The sequence below is a fragment of the Eublepharis macularius genome, chromosome 5, assembly GCF_028583425.1.
Source record: "Eublepharis macularius isolate TG4126 chromosome 5, MPM_Emac_v1.0, whole genome shotgun sequence".
Lineage (NCBI taxonomy): Eukaryota > Metazoa > Chordata > Lepidosauria > Squamata > Eublepharidae > Eublepharis > Eublepharis macularius.
Genome location: NC_072794.1, coordinates 32288347 through 32308258, shown reverse-complemented (window position 1 = coordinate 32308258; position 19912 = coordinate 32288347). Strand labels below are relative to the sequence as shown.

Sequence of the window (19912 nt, the reverse complement as noted above, 5' to 3'; positions counted from 1 at the left end):
AACCCTGTGAGAGTTTTACGATGGAATAGGTTTGAAACTTTTTATCCCACCTGGAAACCCCACTGGCCTGCCAAGTAAATGACTGGAAACCAATGGAATTTAATTTCAAGATGTCCCCAGAATCAGATGATAAACTCTAGATTATATGGAGATCAGTAGGCAGCCACTAGATGGACGGCTCTGCTTTCCACTGAAGGGGTTTGCTAGATGTGTTTTGTAGTCTAATCATACGCTTGTAACTAGTAAGGATTGCAAAATCCGGCACTATTGCTCTCTATTGTGTGTCAGTTTGCAGCATCCTCCTGACACTGTTATGGTGCTGGCTGGGTTGGCTGAAGATCTGGAATTCCCACCCTCCCAAGCTCACTCATCTATAAAATGAATTAAAATAAATACTAGCACAGGACTTTCATGATATACATACAAGTGAACCAGTCAAACCATCACAGGTGATTTTTGAAGGATAGTGTAAGAATGCATGTATATGGGCTGTTGATTTTACCCATGTGCACAGTGGCACCTGCAGAAGGCTCGGTTCAGATAAGTGAAGCTGCCATGCCAGAACATAGGGAGAGAGGTGGTGCCATAGATATGTCAGACCAAGATCATGAAGAGCTTTGTATGTGATAGCCATGTGATACCTTGAACTGAACCAGGTGGCTGATAGGCAGCTAATGGAATGACTGCGGAATGGGAGTAATATTGATGTACTTCCTAGGTCCCGATAATAAACGAGCTGCAGCATTCTGCACCAACGGGACTTTCGGAGTTAACTTAGAAGGGAGACCTACGTAGAGTGCATTACAGTAGTTAAGTCTTGATGTTACCACAACATGGATCCAAGTGGTCAGATCAGCTGTGTTGAGGTAGGGCGTCATCCTCCAGGCTAGACTGAGGTGTCAATCTTAGAATTACTTATGCTCTGTTTAGCATTTCGTCAACTTTGTATTAGATTCCTGCTCATTTTTAAAGCTTTGCCAATTTGCATTTATATACCCAATTACACTGTTTATTGAAATGTCTTTGAAACCAACTGTACTTTTTAAATTACTTTTTATTTTATTAATAAGATTAAGAGCCCAGTAAAAAGAGCAGAGAAATAGAAGAAAAAAGTAAGGAAAAAAGAATACAGAGAGAGACAAAGAACCAAGATTGAAAATAACAAAGAAAAATACACATTTCATTTTCCATTTTTCTCTACAACACCTATCATATTTTAACAGATATTATACTTTTAGTTTTAATATCTCCAAAATTTACCTTTTCAATACTGCCCCCTTCTATTTATTTTCCCCAAATTTATCTTCTTAGAAATCAAAACCACAAATCCTCAGTTCATTTTTCCTCGTCTCATGCAGAAAGTCAATAAGGGGTTTCTAGTAAACCATAAAAGTGGACAATGTTTTCTCTGATCAGGGCAGTAAGTTTAGAGCCATCTCTGTTAACTCCATCATTTTCACAATCCAGTTATCCATTGAATGCAATACTGTACTTTTTAATTTTTGCGCATATAAAAGCTTAGCCGCTGTGGTCATATATAGAAATAAGATATCATGTTTATTTTCCAACTATTTATCTATTCGTTCCAACAAAAAGACTTCTGGTTTAAATTGTATATTGATCTTCAACTTTTTTTTATTGTATGAATTTGTGACCATGAAACTGACTGTACTGACTCACACTGTGTAATCTGCCTTGAGTCTTCAGCAAGAAGGGCAGGCTACAAACAAACAAACAAACAAACAATACAGTGCTGTTTATGCCAAACTTTTAATTCCCAGGTGGTACTTGATTTCTTATACACTGGCCTTTTTATGGCAAAGAACATTCAAAAGTACCACCTCTGGTCTACCAATTCATCACCTCCCTATTCACACGTTACAATGAATGCACGTGTACTTGATCGTTATTTGTGCATGCGCTAATTCTTAAATTATACGATCCCTAGTTTCATTTGTAACGCCTCGGCGCTTTTTTACACACAGATGTTCACATGTACATCCAAGACGTAAACGCATTCCGTCACACGTGAACAGAGCTTCTGGACATACAGTGCAGTGGGAATAAGCCCCACCGATAGGACCTAAGTAGGATTCTTAGTGGGCCTGCTTAGGATTGCTCTCACAGCGTTACTGACCGGAAAGCCCCTTCCCCTCCCCGCAACTTCCAGGTTGTCTGAATGATGCTTGACGCGGTGTTTTTTTCCCTCCTCCTCCACCCCGAGATTTTTTTTAAATTACAAATTCGCGTGGATTGCAGGAGAGGAGAGAGAAGGTAACTTTGCTTGTTTCTAACTTGCTGCCAGAATGGCAAGGGAAGGGGATTGGCGGCAAGTTTGCGCCGCCGATCCGCCTTTTCGCTCAGCAGGAACAGCCTCCTCCTCCTGCTGCAAAAAAACGTACCGAGAGGCGCGCATGTGAGCCGAGCGGAGCACCGGCAGCCTCCCCGCCCGCCTGCTCGCCCGCGCTCCCTTCCTTCCCTTCCAGCCTGTTCTGCAGGTACGCCTGGAGCTTCGGGCTCGGCCGGCCTCGGGCCCCCCTGCTGGCCAGGCGTGCCCGCGGGAAGGTTTCCCCTCTGGGGGCATCCACGGAAACATGGCCGCGACCCCCGCTCTGCCTCCCAGCGCCGCCTCGCCCCGGCGGCGGCTGCTGCTGCTCCTCCACCTCTCGTTAGCCTTCTGGCCGCAGAGCAGCCGCGGCGCGGAGGACGCGCCGGAGCTCCTCAGCCCGGATCCGCCGCTGCCGGAGTCCGCCTTGCAGAAGCCCACCGTCTTCTTAGCCATCCTGGCCAGGAACGCCGCCCGCGCCTTGCCCCACTTCCTCGGCTGCGTGGAGAGGCTGCGCTACCCCAAGAGCAGGATCGCCGTCTGGTGAGCGAGCCCGAGGGGGGGCGGCGGAGGGGAGCGGGGAGCGCAGGGAGAGAGGGGCTGGGAAGGGGGGGCAGGGGAAGGTGCCAGGGGGCGCATCAGGATGCAGGACGCACGGACCCTGGCCTCAGAGCAGCGGGAGTGCCTGATAGGGTTGCCAACTGACCCGGAAAGAGACCCGGCTTGCTCCTCTGCCTTTAAGGGAACCTTGACTCATAGATCCAGAGGAGTTAGCCGTGTTAGTCTGTAGTAGCAAAATAGTAAAGAGTCCAGTAGCACCTTTAAAACTAGCCAACTTTATTGTAGCATAAGCTTTCGAGAGCCACAGCTCTTTTCATCAGACTTCATCAGATGCAACGAAGAGAACTGTGGTTCTTGAAAGCTTATGCTACAACAAAGTTGGTTAGTCTTAAAGGTGCTACTGGACTTTTTACTATTTGACTAATAGAAGAGCAAAATTCGGGACCAGTAGCACCTTCAAGAGCAGCTAGATTTCCAGGGTGTGAGCTTTCAAGAGCCAAATCAAAAGATCATTCCCTGGAAATCTGGTTGGTCTTGAAGGTGATACTAGATGCAAATCTTGCTCTTATGCTACAGACAACACTGCTACCCACAGAAATCAGCAAGGTAAACTTTGCACAGCACAAGGCAAAATGGTTATTACTGGATGGTGCCTGCAGCCCAAACTACTGTGAGAGGCACAGGAGTAGGAGACAGGAAGAAAAAAGTTGGCAACTCCTAATTCCAGGTTGGGGGTTGCTGCCTGGGATTATGGAGGAGCATCTGGTGCTGGAGAATGGAAAAGGGATGGATGCAAGATGGGTTTGGGGAGGTGGACCCAGGGGGAAGGAGTGAGGGAGGGAATATAAGGCTGCTGTCCTGTACCCACTTATGTCTGAGTAAGCCCCACCAAACTCAGTTTCACTTTGAGCAGGCAAGAATAGGATCTGGCTAACTTGCCCTGTTGATCAGAGACTGCTAATGGAAATGAATTTTTTTAAAAGCAGCAGAAATTGCAGGCTGCTCAGCTAGGGCTGTAGAGAGGGAAGGGGGGGGTTGTGTTTTGTAAGAAATGTGAGTGGAAGTCCTTGTGGCTCAGAGACGTTTGTTTGGTTACGTCATGGCTGCACAAATTGGAGACCTTCCACAGTAGGGTATGTGCGGGGTGAAGAAATCCAGTTGTTAGCGGTTTGGCAAGCTTGGGGCAAATAGCACTGAGCTCGAGATGACAATACAGGGGAAAGGCTCTGTTCAGCCTTTCTAGTTTACAGTACCTGGCGGGCCCCTAAGCAGCTCTCTATTTATAACTTTAAATCTTCCAATTGGCAGCTATTTTATGAAGCCGGGTTTGTTTTTATAGCATGGGGTGTGTGACTGTCCCTTATCTCTGACTGAGAGGGAAGATATACACTGTGTATTCAATGTGTCTGTATGTGCCTGTTGGTTAATTCTCTTTTGCTGAACCACGACTTCATTACTCAATATGTTAAGCCCAGAAAACGCTCTGTTGACCTTTCATAGCAGCAGTACTTTTCTTCCTGACCCCTTACCCGAGTACAATTACTGCAGCCTGATTTTAGATATGATGCTAGCTGGGGCAAAGGAATTCACACAGGGAGCTTCATGCTTGCACACTGCCTCATTTAACTAGGCTGCAACTTGTGCAAAATAGCCACGTGTGCCACCTAGTTTCTTTGTGCAGGTAGAAGCTGCACAGTCATAAAATCCCCATGAGTGCATTTCTTTGTTCCATCCAGTTTCATGTTTAAATTCAGAACTGTTTTCAAAAACGTGAGCACAGGAGGCATTTAAGCCATGTGCTCGGAAGGAGAGAGCATTTGTGGCAGAAATAAGGACTGGTGTGTGTCAAATTGTTTCCCAACAAAAAAACTGAAGTAGGTGAATATTTTGCTGTTGTAGCTCTTCAAGGAACTTACTGGCATTTATTGCAGAATGTCAGTTTGTTTCTTAGTTGCTTAAAAAAGAAATCAGTTTCAGCAAATTCTCCCCCAGATAGAAAATGGACGTATAGAAGTGCTCTAAAGATTTACCCAGAACCACGTTTTGCCTGCACCTGCATATTGGTAGATAGTGCACAGTTGCACTGTTGCAATAATTTGCAACTGGAATGACTACATCCAGTTGTAGATTATTGCTATAGCACAACAGCAGCACATGTGTGGATGTGGTCACATCAAAAGTGAAGTGGCTCTCAGTCTGGCTGTCGAAAGTAATTTGAAGGGTCCATCTTTCCCTTGTTTGCTTGTGCAAGCTCTGCCAAATGGACCTTATGCATCATTATCCAATTACAGGTCTCTTTTGACTGATTTAATTTATCATGTAGTACTAAACACTTCTGAGTGTGGCTGGTAATAAAAGGAATCTGCTTTCCTGAAATACAGTAGTTCATCCAGCTTTTTTGCATCCCAGAGAAGTTTTTTTTCCCTTTCTAGGCATCATCCTGTTTAATTACACCGGTAATAAAAATGCTGCAGTGCTCATTTCTACCACACCAGTTTGCAGGGAAAGGGCTGAGGGAAGCAAAGTGAACGTTTAGAATATCACAGAACTTCCAGGAGGAAAGGAGCAGATCATATGTTGTGCCGCAGGGCGTGGATACAGGTGATCACTTTGTGTCCTGATGCTACAGACTGCGCACATGAGACTGCGCGCACCTTGTGGCAAGTGCACATGTGGCTGGCACATGGTAATTGGTGTATCTCTTCATGGGGTGGAGTATTTGGAACATTAAAATGTTCCCAGAAAGATCAGAGTATTTCTTAGATGAGAGTGCTAGAATGGTGGTTTGGAACTCAAGTGCAAAAGTGCAACAATTGATTCCGTTTCAGCACAAGCCTTAATCCCAGTCAAGAAATAACCGCTTTGAAATGACATTGTCGCCACATCTTATCAATTATTTCCCACTGTATTCAACAGTAAATACACTGCTAATACACAAAAGTAAAATAGAAAGGGGAGACTAGACTTACTTTATATGTACAAAATATACACCGGAAATTATTTTAAATATAGTCCTCTCCAAAATTATCCTTAACGATATGTTCGATATGTGCACATGGTGAAATGGGCAGTTCTAGCCAATTATTGTAATACGTATGGAAAAATCATTGGAGATGCTGCATATTTGGAGACCACAAATGTGCTGCATATCCTGTGCAGTTATTCAGTGGAGTGAATCACAGCTTCAGTATCTGTGAGTGTTGCCTGTATGTTTTTCTGGCCCTGGTACAGAATTTGTATTCAGCCCCCCTTCTGGGATGCAGGCACTGATCACGCGACAGTCTTTCTGAACTCTGCCCGCCACAGTACATGGACATATACCCCTCCTAGAGATGTGAAGGCTCAAGGAGGAAATGCAGAAAAAAATGTCCCCTTCCCCACTTTCTTAAGGACTCCCCTCACCAATTTTTCTGATACAAAAGTTGGGAAAAAACCCCGTGAAATATTTTTAATTTCTTTGAAATGGGTAAAATGCTTTTTGAGACTAGGTTTTATCCATAGAAAATGTACAGCATTACAAAGTCTCGGGACTTTTTCCCCAATTGGGAAGGGTTGAAGAAAACTGGTGGTGGTGGGGGGAGAACTCCTTTGAAATATTTTTTTTTCTTTTGGAATGAGTGAAATGTGCTAAGGCAGAACACAGTGCAGCAATTTGCATCTTTCTCACTTTAGTGTTGGGTACATTTGTACTTGTAGGAAAACTAAAGCATTTATACATTTATACATAATACGCCAGTTTCAATTATAAATTATGCATTTTATGTTGTTAAAGCAGTAGTGTGGGCTTGTGCTTGATAGAAAAGTAAATAATGCATATATCTAAAATTTCACCAGAATTTCCATTTATCACCCCCCCATCTAGAAAAAAAACTTTTTCTAATGACTTCAAAAATTCCAGAAATTTTATATCTTTAACGCCCCCCCCCTCCCCATCTGTTGCCTTAGAGTCTCTCTACACGAGACGCCTTGGCGCATGTTCGTCAAGTGTAGGGAGATGCAATGTTAGCTGGGAAGTGTAGTTTAAAAAGACACAGCCAGTGGAAATTGTTAATTTCATCTTTGCCTTCTGGAAGGCTCTGTCACTTTCACCTCTCCAGTATAAAACTGTGTGGGATTGCATTCGCAACCAGAGGGCAGCGAGGAATGGAAATGGGCTGGAGCTGCCTTCCAGAGCCAGCTTGGACCTGGAGAGGTTATAATGGGCTATAATGGGCTGATGTTTCCCTTCTTGCGTTTCACAGCCCCTTCACACAGCTCCAGTGCATAGCAAAGCCTTTGCCCTGCCACAGGCTCTTACCTTTTAAAACTACCCTTCCCTGCTAATATTGCGTCTCCCAACACGAGTTGCTAATATTGCGTCTCCTGACATGACATGCCAGATGTCTCGTGTTGAGAGATTCCTAATTTCCAGCTCCAAAGCCTCCAGTTACTAAATGTAAGAAATTGCTCCTGAGCTTGACAGTAAGGTGATTTTGCAGTGTAGTCCAGATCAGAGTCAAGGAGCTTAGAAGGGTGTAACTCTGTTGAAGTAATGCTCTGTTGTTTGTATATGCTAAGAAACATACAGGGCAATCCTGTTTAGGACTGTGGTGATAATCATGTGGTGCCCCCCTCCATTTCTGGAACTAGGGGTCCAGAAGGCACTTCTTCACTACAACAAATAAGAAACAAATATAATTTGCCTCTGCTGGAGAAAGGAGTCCTGCTGAATGAATGAATGAATGAATGAATGTCTGAGAGGTGGGGAATAAACCATATTAAAAACAAATGTTTTGCAGCCCTGGAAAGACCTTGTAAAAAACATTGCCTCTGAGATATTGGATGCGGGATTGCCACCCCATCAGAATTTAACTGGCCTGACCAAAATTTTATTCGCTTGGCTGCTTTCCAGAACTGGCAGCAGCAAAGCCAGAAGAAAATCCATCCAAACAATTTCTGTTGTCAGGACTTCATACTCTGGCATAGAGTATGTTTTGTTGTGATGGAGACAAAGGAAGGAGGGGTCCCCTGTGACCACCAAAAAGGCTGTTTGGAGAATCACGGAACTGACATGCAAAAGCCATGTGGGATGGGGACTTTAGAAGTAAGGTGGGGAATTGGGTGAGATTCAGTTAAAAGGTTGGCTAGATCTAATTCCGATGGCTGTCACTCTTACTGCACCCAAGCCCTGTGTGGCACAGTCACCAAATTCCCCCATACTCCTGGATAGTCTTTGATAGGCAAGGAATAGGGTTGCCAGCCTCCAGGTAGTGGCTGGAAATCTCTAGGAATTACACCTAGTCTCCAGGCCACAGAGATCAGTTCACCTGGAGAAAATGGCTACTTTGGGGGTGGACTCTATGGAATTATGCCATGTCAAGGTCCCTACTTTCTCCAGGTTTCTCCAGGTTTCACCCCCCCAGATCTCCAGGAATTTTCCAACTTGGAACTGGCAACCCTAGCAAGGAAGCATTCTTTTACCACAGCAAAGGGCATTCAGCCCAGGGTGGCAGCGTTTTTGTAAATAGAAAGCAGCTGCCGTACTTGATTGCCGCACCAAGAGGTAACTGCTACATTAGCTTCTGAATAGTTGCGAGACTTATTAGACTGCCTCTGATCAATGGTTAGTTGTAATTCTCTACAAGTAAAATGTTTCCATGAAGTAAATGCTCAGAATTTTTTGTGAAATATGAACATAGGTAGCCGACTGCACAGGGCTGGTCTAGTTTGTTTTAGAGAGTAAATTCAGCAACAATTTCATGTGTGCACAAGTTTGCCAATGGAACCATTTATGCTGACCACAGCAGAAATGTGACGGGGGACATTTTTCCAGTGCTTTATTTTTCTGTTGGAAATTTTCCATCATTGTTATGTAAAATTAGTAACAAGGAGAAGATGCCATTGCCAATACAATATTAGAGAAGCTTGGCAGTTTCAAAGTTGTAATTAATTTTTTCCAGGTGATTATCCTAAGGAATTGTGTGAAATTGTATGTTGTAAACTGAGGGGAGGAGTATAAAACCACAAATACAGAAAGCAAGTTACAGATTTACCTAATTGGCTATGAAAGTCAAATCAAAATTAAAACTAAAATTTTGGTTTATGGCTCTTCTTCTATGAGCAAAGAACCACTGTAGTATATGAAATAACAGGTGATGCTGCAAGAGGGACAGTTAAACTGGACTGCTCTAGAACAGTAGGATTTGAGTCCAGTGGCCCCTTGGAGATCAAAAAGATTTTCAGGGTATAAACTTTCGAGAGTCATAGCTCACTTCTTCAGATACCAGCTTTGATTCTCAAAAACGTATGCCCTGAAAATCTTGTCAGTCTCTAAGGTGCCAATGGACCTACCTGAAACTGTCTTCATGAGGCGCACTCCATTGAAGAAAGTTAAATTCTGTTGTTATGATGGGTGGATAACTACATCCACAGCATACCATGCACAGTTCTTTGGGTATGCTAAAATTAACATGTTAACAGTTCTCCTTTGTTTCCTCCCTGTTACATTTTTAAAAATGTGACGGAAATACATGCTGTGTTGTCTTGATATTTTTGCAAGTATTATTCCAATTAAAATAATTTCCTTATAAAGCTTTGGATTTGTTTGAATATATCATCTATATAACAATTAATTACTTTTCCCCCTAATTGAATAGTTCAGTTCAACTGGTTATTGGGACATAACATTAATATGAAGTATTTTTAAAAATTTGTTTACTAAATATAAGCCAAAATAATTGTAGGTCAGTGCTGAATGGGGGAGGAGAGCAGAGGGGGTAAGGTGACAAAAACACAAAGACAACAGTGTTGAAGTTGAAAGAGGCCACAACTTTATTGGTGTTACAGCTCGCAGAGCATTGGTGCGGCATAGGGCACTGATCCGAGCATCGGCTGACCCAATGTCTTAAATATTGTCAAAATAAATATGCTGCATCAGAACATGTTCTTTTTAGGGCATTGGAAAGCTTTCCAATTTAAAAATTTCCAGAAATCTCGCATCACTTGACTATAGTCCCCCCGCCCCCGTATGTTTGTCCCTCCAAAGTTGCCAAAGGAAGGGTGTTGGATGAGGAGCTTTAGGGAGACGGGTTCAGGACTGCTTGCCTGTTGCTCTGTTGACAAAAAATTGTTGCTCACCAGGCCTTAGATGCAGTCTAATAATAAAGTGTTGATCGCAAAATATTATTGGCCAGAAACAAGGTCTACGGATATACGCGAAGGGCTGAAAATGTTTCCTTTCAGTTGAATATGAATTATACATGGTCACGGCAACAGAAGCTGGTTGATAGAATCTAAACAGAAAGGACATTTATGTGCTTAAGACTTTAAAAAATATATTGCTGTCTTAGGACAGAAGCGAGACTCATTAATCTTAGCAAGCTTCAGAATCAGTGATTTGGGAAGAAACAGTAATCTTTCAAAAACCCTGTCAGTTCCAAAACAAACTCGCATTAAGGTATTTGCCCAAAGTATTCCTTTCCCCTCTACCTACAGTTTGTCTACCTTCATAAATTCTGTGGGCCTCTTAAAAATGATTAGGATTTAGTATTATAATTATCACTACCATTCTTTGGAAACTCTTTGCATCATTTAGGAGTTTGGTGTGCTAGAAGGATTGGATGAAGTTGAGCGAGTAACAAACTATAAAGTTAGTGTTCACAGATGTTGGTGTATGAGGGAAGGATAAATTTGTTGACAATGTGTTCTACAGAAGGGTTCTCCTTCAGTTAGTAAACGTTTTATTATTTTTCTGAACTCCAGACGTACACGTAGGACAGCTACCTGTTCGAAATACAGGGATACTGAAGAATATTTTTCAGAGGTGCATCACATAAAGTTGTCATCTCTGAGTACAGGGCCATTTTAAAAAACAATAGCATGGGAAAAGTTTGAAAAAGGGCAACTTGGATGATCAGGGGAGACCCTCTGTGTTCTGAAGAAAGCCATTGAGTCTTTTTAGTTTAGATGACAAAAGGAGTTGGGAGAGTGGGATAAAACAATTATGAACAGTGTGGAGAAAGTGAATACAAATATCTCTTTCAGTGCTGGAACTGGTGTGTGGCGGGGGGAGTTGCTAAAAGACAAAGGAAATCCAGTGAGTTCAGGGGTGACAGACAAAAGTAGGCTTGGTAAGGCCTGGAAATCTTGTGGAATTACAACGGATCTCCAGAACATAGAGATCTGGTTTCTTGGAGAAAGTGGCTACTTTGGCTTCCCATTCCCACTGAGCTCTTTCCTCTCCCTAAATCTTGTCTTTCCCAAACGCCACCCCTAAATCTCCAGGAATTTTCCAATCTGGAGTTGGCAACCCTTACAAAAGTATTATGGCCGCTAAGTGAAACATGATAATTGGGTTGATTCCCTGCATACCTTTTGGTCATCTTCTCCCCTGGTTTCACCTGATTGCTTAATTCACTACACTGGGCAGGGGGGAGTGGTGGGAGTCAAGATGCTGAGGGGTGCCTCTCCCCTCCCCACTCTGCTGCATTGGTAATGCTTTTGTGCAGTTCTGTAATAAAAAACTACTCCTCTCCTAATGTGTGCCTCATTGTTAAAACAGCTGAGTTCCAAGGAGTGGTGGAGATTATCTGCTAACCTGATGAGACCAAGGAAATAGTTCAGTTTTCATTGAATGACTTGCTGATGGAGCGAGCTCTTAGAGCATCCGAGAATAATGGATTGGCCACCTGTCTGTTTTTGCGGGGTCCCTATGCCTGAGAAATCTGCATGCTGGGTATTGTAAAAGTCTCCGTATGTTCTTTGGATCCATGACTTATAAAATATTGCTGGGGGAAAGAGGCAGGACCTCTTAAAAACAAGCTCTTTGACAGAGGGGACTTCCCCTGAAACCTTTGGTAGTAATGTGACACCTGCTTAAGAAATCTTTTCTCGGCTGGGGGGATGTGGCCAGTTATTGGCCCATTGGGTCATGTAACTGTACTGAACTAGTGGTGGCAGAGCAACCTCAGGCACATCTGGATTATGCAACTGCCTGTGACCCACTTTAGCCTGGCTTCAATTCCGGCTGGGAGACTGAGATCGCTTTGATTGCTCTAGTGAACCATCTCTGCTTACAGCTTGATCAAAGCCGCCCATCTTATCTTATTAGATCTTTGACACAGTTGATCACTCCATTTTATTACAGCATATGGAATATGGAGTTGGTGCTGATGGCCCTTTGATGGGTTTGGTCTTTTTGGAGTCCAGAGGGATTGGAGGAATTTGCATCAGAGATGATGGGTTGTGTGTTTTGGACGTGAGGCTATGATTGAACTGACTTGCACAGCGAGTCTCCTGTCAGTGAGCTGTATTCTAGAGGGAAGATTAAGCTAAGGAGCTCTACGCGGCCCTGTTTGTGCTGGACTGGACCACTTCGGACCACAAGTAGGGCAATTGTGTTTCAATGCTGTCTTGTGCGTGGGGAACAAAACCTCTCTACAGGTACAGAACTGGCATGTCGAAGAGAGAGGCCTAGGTGAGCTTTCCCCCCCCAACCAGGGAACATTCTGAGATGTTCCTAATCATGCAATCTTAGATGGTGCTGTTAACAATAGACACATCCTATGCATTGCAGCATGTCTTAATTCATTTCAAATCACCTGAAGAGTGGATGGCTTTATATACCTGAGAATACATAAACAGCAGCGATTCACTGCTGCTCTTGGTATAGGGAAGCTGCCCTCCTCTTTAGCTCTCTAACCTAGGACAAGGAGAGATTTTATAGAAGACTCTGGCAGGGCCTGAGGACATTGGAAGACTGATGTGCGTCTTTCAGCATTTGGAAAGTTGAATTGGAATTTTTGTCCTTTGAGACATTGGGGTGTTCCCCTATCCTACCACTCCACTGAGCTAAAGTTTAATTATTAAGATATTTATACCTCAGCTTTCCTTTTGGCTCAAGCCTGAAGCCTTCCTCCATGTAAGGTAAGTTGACTCTTCCATTGGAGGAAGACCCACTTATGAGGGCTTCTTAGGCTGGAGGAAGGCTACTTGGACGATGCTTAGATCCACCCCAGTATCTTGAATGGGGCTTTAAAAAAATCATCTTTTTTGTTTTCATTTCATTTCTTCTGGTTTAGTAGGAACATTATTAGTACTGATGCTGGTCCCTATGAAGTCTCTCATCTCTAAATATGCCTGGCTCTTCAGCAACCCCTTTCCCCTAGTCACATGGATTCCAGTCTTTTGGTACCTCTAAACTTTTCAACCTTTCCAATTCATAGCTAGAAGCAGGCAGCCAGTCCAGATGCCTCTTCTTGCAGTTTTCTTACACTTTATTTCGGTATTACTTAGCCGTGTTAGTCTGTAGTTGCAAAATAGTAAAGAGTCCAGTAACACTTTTAAGACTAACCAACTTTATTGTAGCATAAGCTTTTGAGAACCACAGTTCTCTTTGTCACGCATCTGATGAAGAAAACTGTGTTTCTCAAAAGCTTATGCTACAATAAAGTTGGTTAATCTTAAAGGTACTACTACTGGACTCTTTACTATTTTAGGACTATTTAGGACTACTATTTTAGGACTTTACTATTTTAAGACTATTATGACAGTCTTGTTTGAACTACCTATATTCTTGTGTTGAAGTTGTTTATCAGGGCAGCCAAGCAGCCAAATAAAATTTGTTTGGGAGCAGTTGGCTATCTGAGGGTTAGGCAGGCACAGCACTTTCATAACTTGCATATGATCAGTATTCCTCAAGCAGATCCTCTTAGACTGCTGTCTGTAGAACTTAGAGCAGTCTGCCATTGTTTGAGCCTACTGTATTAGGAGAAGGAGTTGGTGCTCCAATTCTGCATTGCTATAAATTTGAGAATTTTTTTCCAGTGATGCTGAACACTATTATAGAGTTCTGTTGGAATCCAGTTCCCCGGGGCTTAATCAAGCAACCTTGGGTGCATTCCTCAGTCTTGGAGAAAGTGTACCTTCTTTCGGGAGATAACAGCAGTTATCACTTGGTAGCTTGACTCAGAATATTGTGGTTGCGGGGAACTTCTCTTTTAGCCAATTAATAGTGAAATGCAAGCTGGGACAAGATGCGCATGCCACATTTATGCGCTTTTAAAAGTTGATTTTGTAATCATGCCCCATGTTTGTGTTGTGTTTCTTTTCAGAGCAGCTGTTCTGGTCCTTATGTATGTGGACAAATATTTTAAAAATATGCACAGTGCTTCACAAAAATGTTCTACTTGGGTTTTTATTCTTTTTGCTTGGACTAAGATTGGAGGCACACTTCACTTTTACTCTCCAAGATACATATGTATTTTCTTAACTCTCTGAACCCTGAGACGTACCTGTGTTGCAAGTACAGTTAATATGTCCTTCCGATATTCTGCCCTCTTCTCTGGCAATCAAGAATTACAGATCTGACCATGCTTTTTGGTCAATGGGGATCTTCTGGGACTTCACCCATCCATGTCAGCTACATTGTGAGTTGTTTCAGGGAATCCCATGTGTCTTTCTTCCTTTGGGTTGATGTTGCTGCTCATCTAGTGACACAAAGAAGAGGAACACATGTTGCACAATGCCACTATGCTTTTGGCTTAGCATGGTGGATACATTCATCACATAGCAACTTAATTTTTCAAGGTGCATTACAGCCTCTCTAGCAACACAGCGGTGTGCCCTGGCAGAGTTGCTGATTTACTCCAGAGGTTTGGGAGCTGAAGGTCACAGTGTTTGGATGATTGGCAAGAAATGTACAGTGTCTTGCATCTTCCTGTATCAGAACTGGAAGGGGCTTGATTATGATTATGAGAAGCAGTGTGTATGTTTCACGTTTGCTGGCTGTCCTTGTGTTAATGGCCAGCCGTTGTTTTCAAGTTGTCATTTATTCTAGAACATTGAAACTGAGCAAGTGCAGGAAAAGAACTGCGGTCCTAGGAGCAGAATTTTGTTTTCTGAATAGCAACACTACCACCTCCACTACCTAGTTCTTGGTGCATAAGCCTGAGAAGATGTGCAGGAAAGCGCCAGTGCTGGCTGAACTCTCAGAAGTCAGAGAGGGGGGTGGGGGCTGAATAAGTCTTTCAGTGATTGGAGACAGGGGCTGCCTCTACAGATTCTTTGATCTTTCACCATGGCAGTCATTTGCAACTATCTGAACAAGACATTCCAGGAGGCCAGTGATGATTATAATGTGGCCACAGTGCAATATGCAGCCATGGCTTCTGCACCCTGTGTAGCTTGTTCCTCTTCTACATGCCTGGCAAAACTACACAGGATGCAAAATAGAAGACAAATTGCAAGGGAAAGCGTGCAAAGTTGTCCAATTTGTGTAATTCTATGTAAGCTGTAGAATTCGGCTTTTTGCAGAGGAGGGGGGAGCGCAGATTCTTTATTTTAGTGTGGAGGACACACGGTCTTGATTATGGTTTGTTTTCCCCTGAATAAGTATAGGGTAGCTTTATTCCTGTCTGCCGCAAAAAAGGAAATGGACTGATTTTTAAAATTTGTTATAATAAACCAGACTCTCTGCCTAAAGGAACATTTGGCTCCTCTGACCCCGACTCCTTGATATCTCAGTCAGTAGGCAAAAGTTGCACATGGCTGCCGTCTGTTCTTCATTTCACGCACATTGGCCCAGTAATAGCTTGCAGTAAAGTGCGTTCTGTTGTTGTGGCCGGCAGATGATCACCACTTGTGCCGAGGATCAAAGGTCCCACTGGCTCAGCTTGCACAGTAGCTGCTTGCAAAACAGAGCCAGCCTAGAAGTCATGCTAAGAAATGTGCCTTTTAAGCATTATTGCAGCACTGTTGATTCAGATTGAAAGGACCCGTTCAGCAGAGACTCTGATGAGAGAACCCTGGTCCCCAGCGGATGGCTGCAGAGTGGAGGGAGAAGGCACAGTTCGAAGCAGTGGTAGTGAAGACATGAAGCTGCCTTACACTCAGGATCTCTGTACACAATACTTGTGACACGTGTTCTTTGTGTGTCAGGACACAATGTTAGTCAGGAAGCGTAGTTTTGAAAGACAGAGCTGGTGGAGAGTGCTCCGGAGGGGACGGATTCTTTCACATCCCTCCGCCGCCTCTGGCATGCTGGACTGTCTCCGCTTCTGGAGCTTTTACCCTGCCACCCTCGCTGTTTAAAACTTCAAATTAACTGAGCCTCGGCAGGGCAAAGGCTCCAGAAGGGGAGATGCCAGAGGCAGTGGGGGGCTTTGCGAGAATCCATTCTCTCTGGAGCAATCTCCGCCGGCTCTGTCTTTCAAAACTACGCTTTCCGGCTAACATTTCACCTCTTGACACTTCACGAACATGTGCCCAGGTATCTCATCAAGAGAGACTGAGTCAGACCATTGGTCTATCAAGATCAGTATTGTCTACTCTGACGGGCAGCAGCTCTCTAGGGACTCTGGTAGAGGTTTTTCCCATCTACTGTTACTTGATCCTTTTAAATGGAGATGACAAGGATTGAACTTCCGTATGAAAAGCAGGAGCTGTACCACTATTCATGACCCCTTTCCTCCGCAAATTCCTTTCCCCTACTGAGGTTCTGGGTGTATACTTGCTATACTGAAAAGGGGCTTTTGCAGGGGGGAATTGGTGGTTGAGGCAAGGTTAACTTCCCATCCCAGTGTCTCAGATCTCTTCCCATCTGCACACACAATACATTGTTTTGTGGCTCTCATGCAGAGATCCAGATTCTTAACAGGTCTCCAGTGAGCAGAGGTGCAAACAGCTGGTTCATCCACGACAGGCCATTTGCAAGCTCGTGCAATCTCAGCTTGTCTTGGGGCTGCATGAGGATGGGGGAGGGTGTTTTACCCTGCGACCTCCACTTGTTTTTCCTGTTCCAAACTGGGGCCCCTCTTTTGCTGTTAGCATTTTAAAAGGGGAAAATGTGTGTTTTTGAAGGATACAACTTTTATCCTGGCAGCCTGAGTCTTCCCAATATATTTGTTTCTAGACTTGGTTCTGTTCTTACTTTCTTAACGAGCATGCCACACTATTTCTTGATCTTGCTGATTTGTTCTCACTTTTACTTGTTTGATTGGCTCTTTCCCCTCCCATTTTTGGTAGTATATTTTCCCTGTTAACATATATACCAGCTTATCAGTGGGCTGGTGCAGTTGTAATGCTTGGAGGTTTAGTTTGGAGAAGAGGAGGTTGAGGGGGGACATGATTGCTCTCTTTAAATATTTGGAAGGCTGTCATTTGGAGGAGGGCAAGGAGCTGTTCCAGTTGGCAGCAAAGGGTAGGACCCGAAGCAATGGGCTTAAATTACATGCACAAAGGTACTGGCTGGATATTAGGAAAAACTTTTTTACGGTCAGAGTAGTTCAAAAGTGGAATCAGCTGCCTAGGGAGGTGGTGAGCTCCCCCTCACTAGCAGTTTTCAAGAAGAGGCTGGATGAATACTTGTCAGAGATGCTTTAGGCTGATCCTGCATTGGGCAGGGGGTTGGACTAGATGATCTGTTTGGCCCCTTCCAACTCTATGATTCTATGAGGTCTCTCTGTCCAGAACTTACAGTGAAATTACCCTTAAACATGAGTAGCACTAACCAGACTTTGCTAACTAATATCAAACCAGTGTTGAATCCTGACCGCAATTCACTGATCAACTTAACACATGAGCAGGATTTCTACATTTTTTCCCAGTGGTTGCTGAGTAGCTTGTCCTCTAGGTAACAACGCAAGGGGGCGCATTCAATTGCATGCGCACACACAAGGCTTAAACTAGTTCAATGCATATTCAGTCACTTCAGGAAACTCTGGGGATTATACTTCTGCAGAAAGAGGCCAAAGGAGGCTTCTCAGCATACTTCATCAAATTACAGTTCCAAGGTATTTGTCATTGACGCTTAAAACATATAAAGCTGATACATGTTTGTTGCATAGTAGCCTATAGAGTAGCGTCAGAACAAAGTGGAGGACTGGAAAAATGTTTCTTTCTGCTTTCCTTCCAGGGTGGGGGACTTAATCACTGCTGTTCATTACTCAGAAATCTTTCTCTGTAAGATTAAGCCATTCCCTAATTTCTGATTATTTCTTCCTGTTAAATAGTTTGCATTCCTTATGTTTCCTGTAGTCCTCCAGCATTCAGATGACCAATACGATGACTCGTGTCTCTCCATGGAGATTGAATCGGGGTATTTTGACTGTGTGCGCAGAAGTCTGAAACGAAGCCATTGCACTATGGGGCCAGAACTGATGAAAAAGCCCCATGCAGAAAAGACCCGAGTTAAAATACGAGGCAAATGTTAGAAACATTTGCTCAGATAGGGTTTTCTTTTAGAATGTACGAGTATCTTCTCCCTGTATGTCTGGGTCAGTTAATTTTTGGCTTTATATCTTGATTTGGAAGGAGGTCATCCTGGACTAGTGATTTAGGCAGAAATGCATCCTGCAGCTTCTACACGAGAGCAGGGAATTCTGCTGCATCCAGAGTGATGGATCTAATTACACCTGGTGCAGATGGCCATAGATCCAGAGGAGTTAGCCGGGTTAGTCTGTAGTTGCAAAATAGTAAAGAGTCCAATAGCACCTTTAAGACTAACCAACTTATTTGTAGCATAAGCTTTCGAGAACCACAGCTCTCTTGCATCTGACGCATCTCGAAAGCTTATGCTACAAATAAGTTGGTTAGTTAGGTGTTACTGGACTCTTTACTACCTGGTGCAGAGGCAGTGCAAAATTATTCCTCTCCCAGCAGAGGCTGATTAGGAGAAAAGTGGACCAGAGAAATGGATCGTCCAGCGGTAAAGAGGGCAGCCTCCTTGTGTGGATGTGTACTTCAAGCGACCTTTAATTTGTCACAGCTTTTTATTTGCACAGTTTAGTGCAGAATTTGACAGAAGACGCGTCTTGTTTGGTCTCATAACCGTCTGGTATTTCATTTGTGGATTCTTCTACAATGGGTTGCATGAGTCTTGAGCAGGAAATTCTTTTGGATAGTGACTGTTTTTTAAAAATGCCTTTACAAAGTGGTATCAGGTTACTGAAACAACTTTTTGTAGCTCACACAAGGGTAATAATTGCCCTGATGCACTTGTTGAACATTTTTTCCTGGAACAGGCAGCCTCCAGTTACTCATCTTGGCTGTTTTTGGCACTTTACCTCAACTTTCAATAATTTTATGAAGTAAATCAAGGCTCATCAGAGGGCTGTATTGATTAGAAAGCAAGTTGAGAAGGGACTGTTCATTTTAGAGCAATATCTGGGGATTTCTTAGTAGCGTAAATGTAAGTACCCATAACAAGTGACCCTCCCAGTTAGTTGTTATTTCAGGCCGGTGAGGTCATGGCTGTCTCCTTGGCAGACTCTGTTTTAGAGTTCTTCATGCAAAATAAATGTATTGCCAGTGATTCCTCTTTGCATACCTAAGCCTTCAAGGAGAGCTGCTTGAACAGGTTTATTGCCTCTGGATGTGGAGGGTCCCTTTAATCACCGTGTCTAATAGCCATTGATGGACTTGTCTTCTGTGAATCTAATTCCTGTTTAAATCCATCGGTGCTAGCAGCCGTCACTACATCCATTGGCAGTGAATTCCTCAATTTAATTACTTGTCAAGTGCATAAGGAGAGTCTGCTGTTAGTGTGCATGTGTGGAGAAATAGGCCGTTTCAAAATGATCTTATACTTGGTGTCTAGCTTGGTTAATGACTGTGCAAGGGCGATTAGCTTTCATTCACATTTCAGCGTACCTGTGCTTTTCAACACATGTGTGATTTTTAGCTTCTGCTAACCCAGTGCCAGATGGAGGTCAGGGTAAATGCTAGCTAACCGGTATAGCAGTTTTGGAAACTGAAGAGGAGGGGGTTGTCAGATCAAAGAGCCACAAGCAGGTTGTAGTCCATGTTACTGGGGCATGCTGTCTATCTGTCTAGTGCATTTTTTATCTTGCCATTCCCAGGATCTCTGGGCTGTGGAAGACTAAGAATCCCAACAACATAAAGTACTAGAACTGGGGGTTACTGGATTATAGGGATGCCGTATGTCCCAGGAAGCTCAGCTGAGAGTTGACTGGGTTGACCAGGAAGCACAGCTATGCCAAATCACAGGTAGTCAGTGCAGAGTATGGTACTACTATCCCCACTTCAAAA

General features: G+C 43.5%; 1 protein-coding gene across 1 annotated transcript in view; it reads left to right on the top strand.

Annotated features, from left to right (window-relative positions):
• The first annotated feature begins 2523 nt into the window (after positions 1 to 2523).
• COLGALT2 (collagen beta(1-O)galactosyltransferase 2) overlaps positions 2524 to 19912 on the top strand; it is a 79438-nt gene continuing 62049 nt past the window's right edge. The window contains exon 1 of the mRNA XM_054979346.1: positions 2524 to 2869. Coding sequence (XP_054835321.1) covers positions 2595 to 2869 — 275 coding nt within the window. The 5' untranslated portion in view covers positions 2524 to 2594. The remainder of the gene's footprint in view (positions 2870 to 19912) is intronic.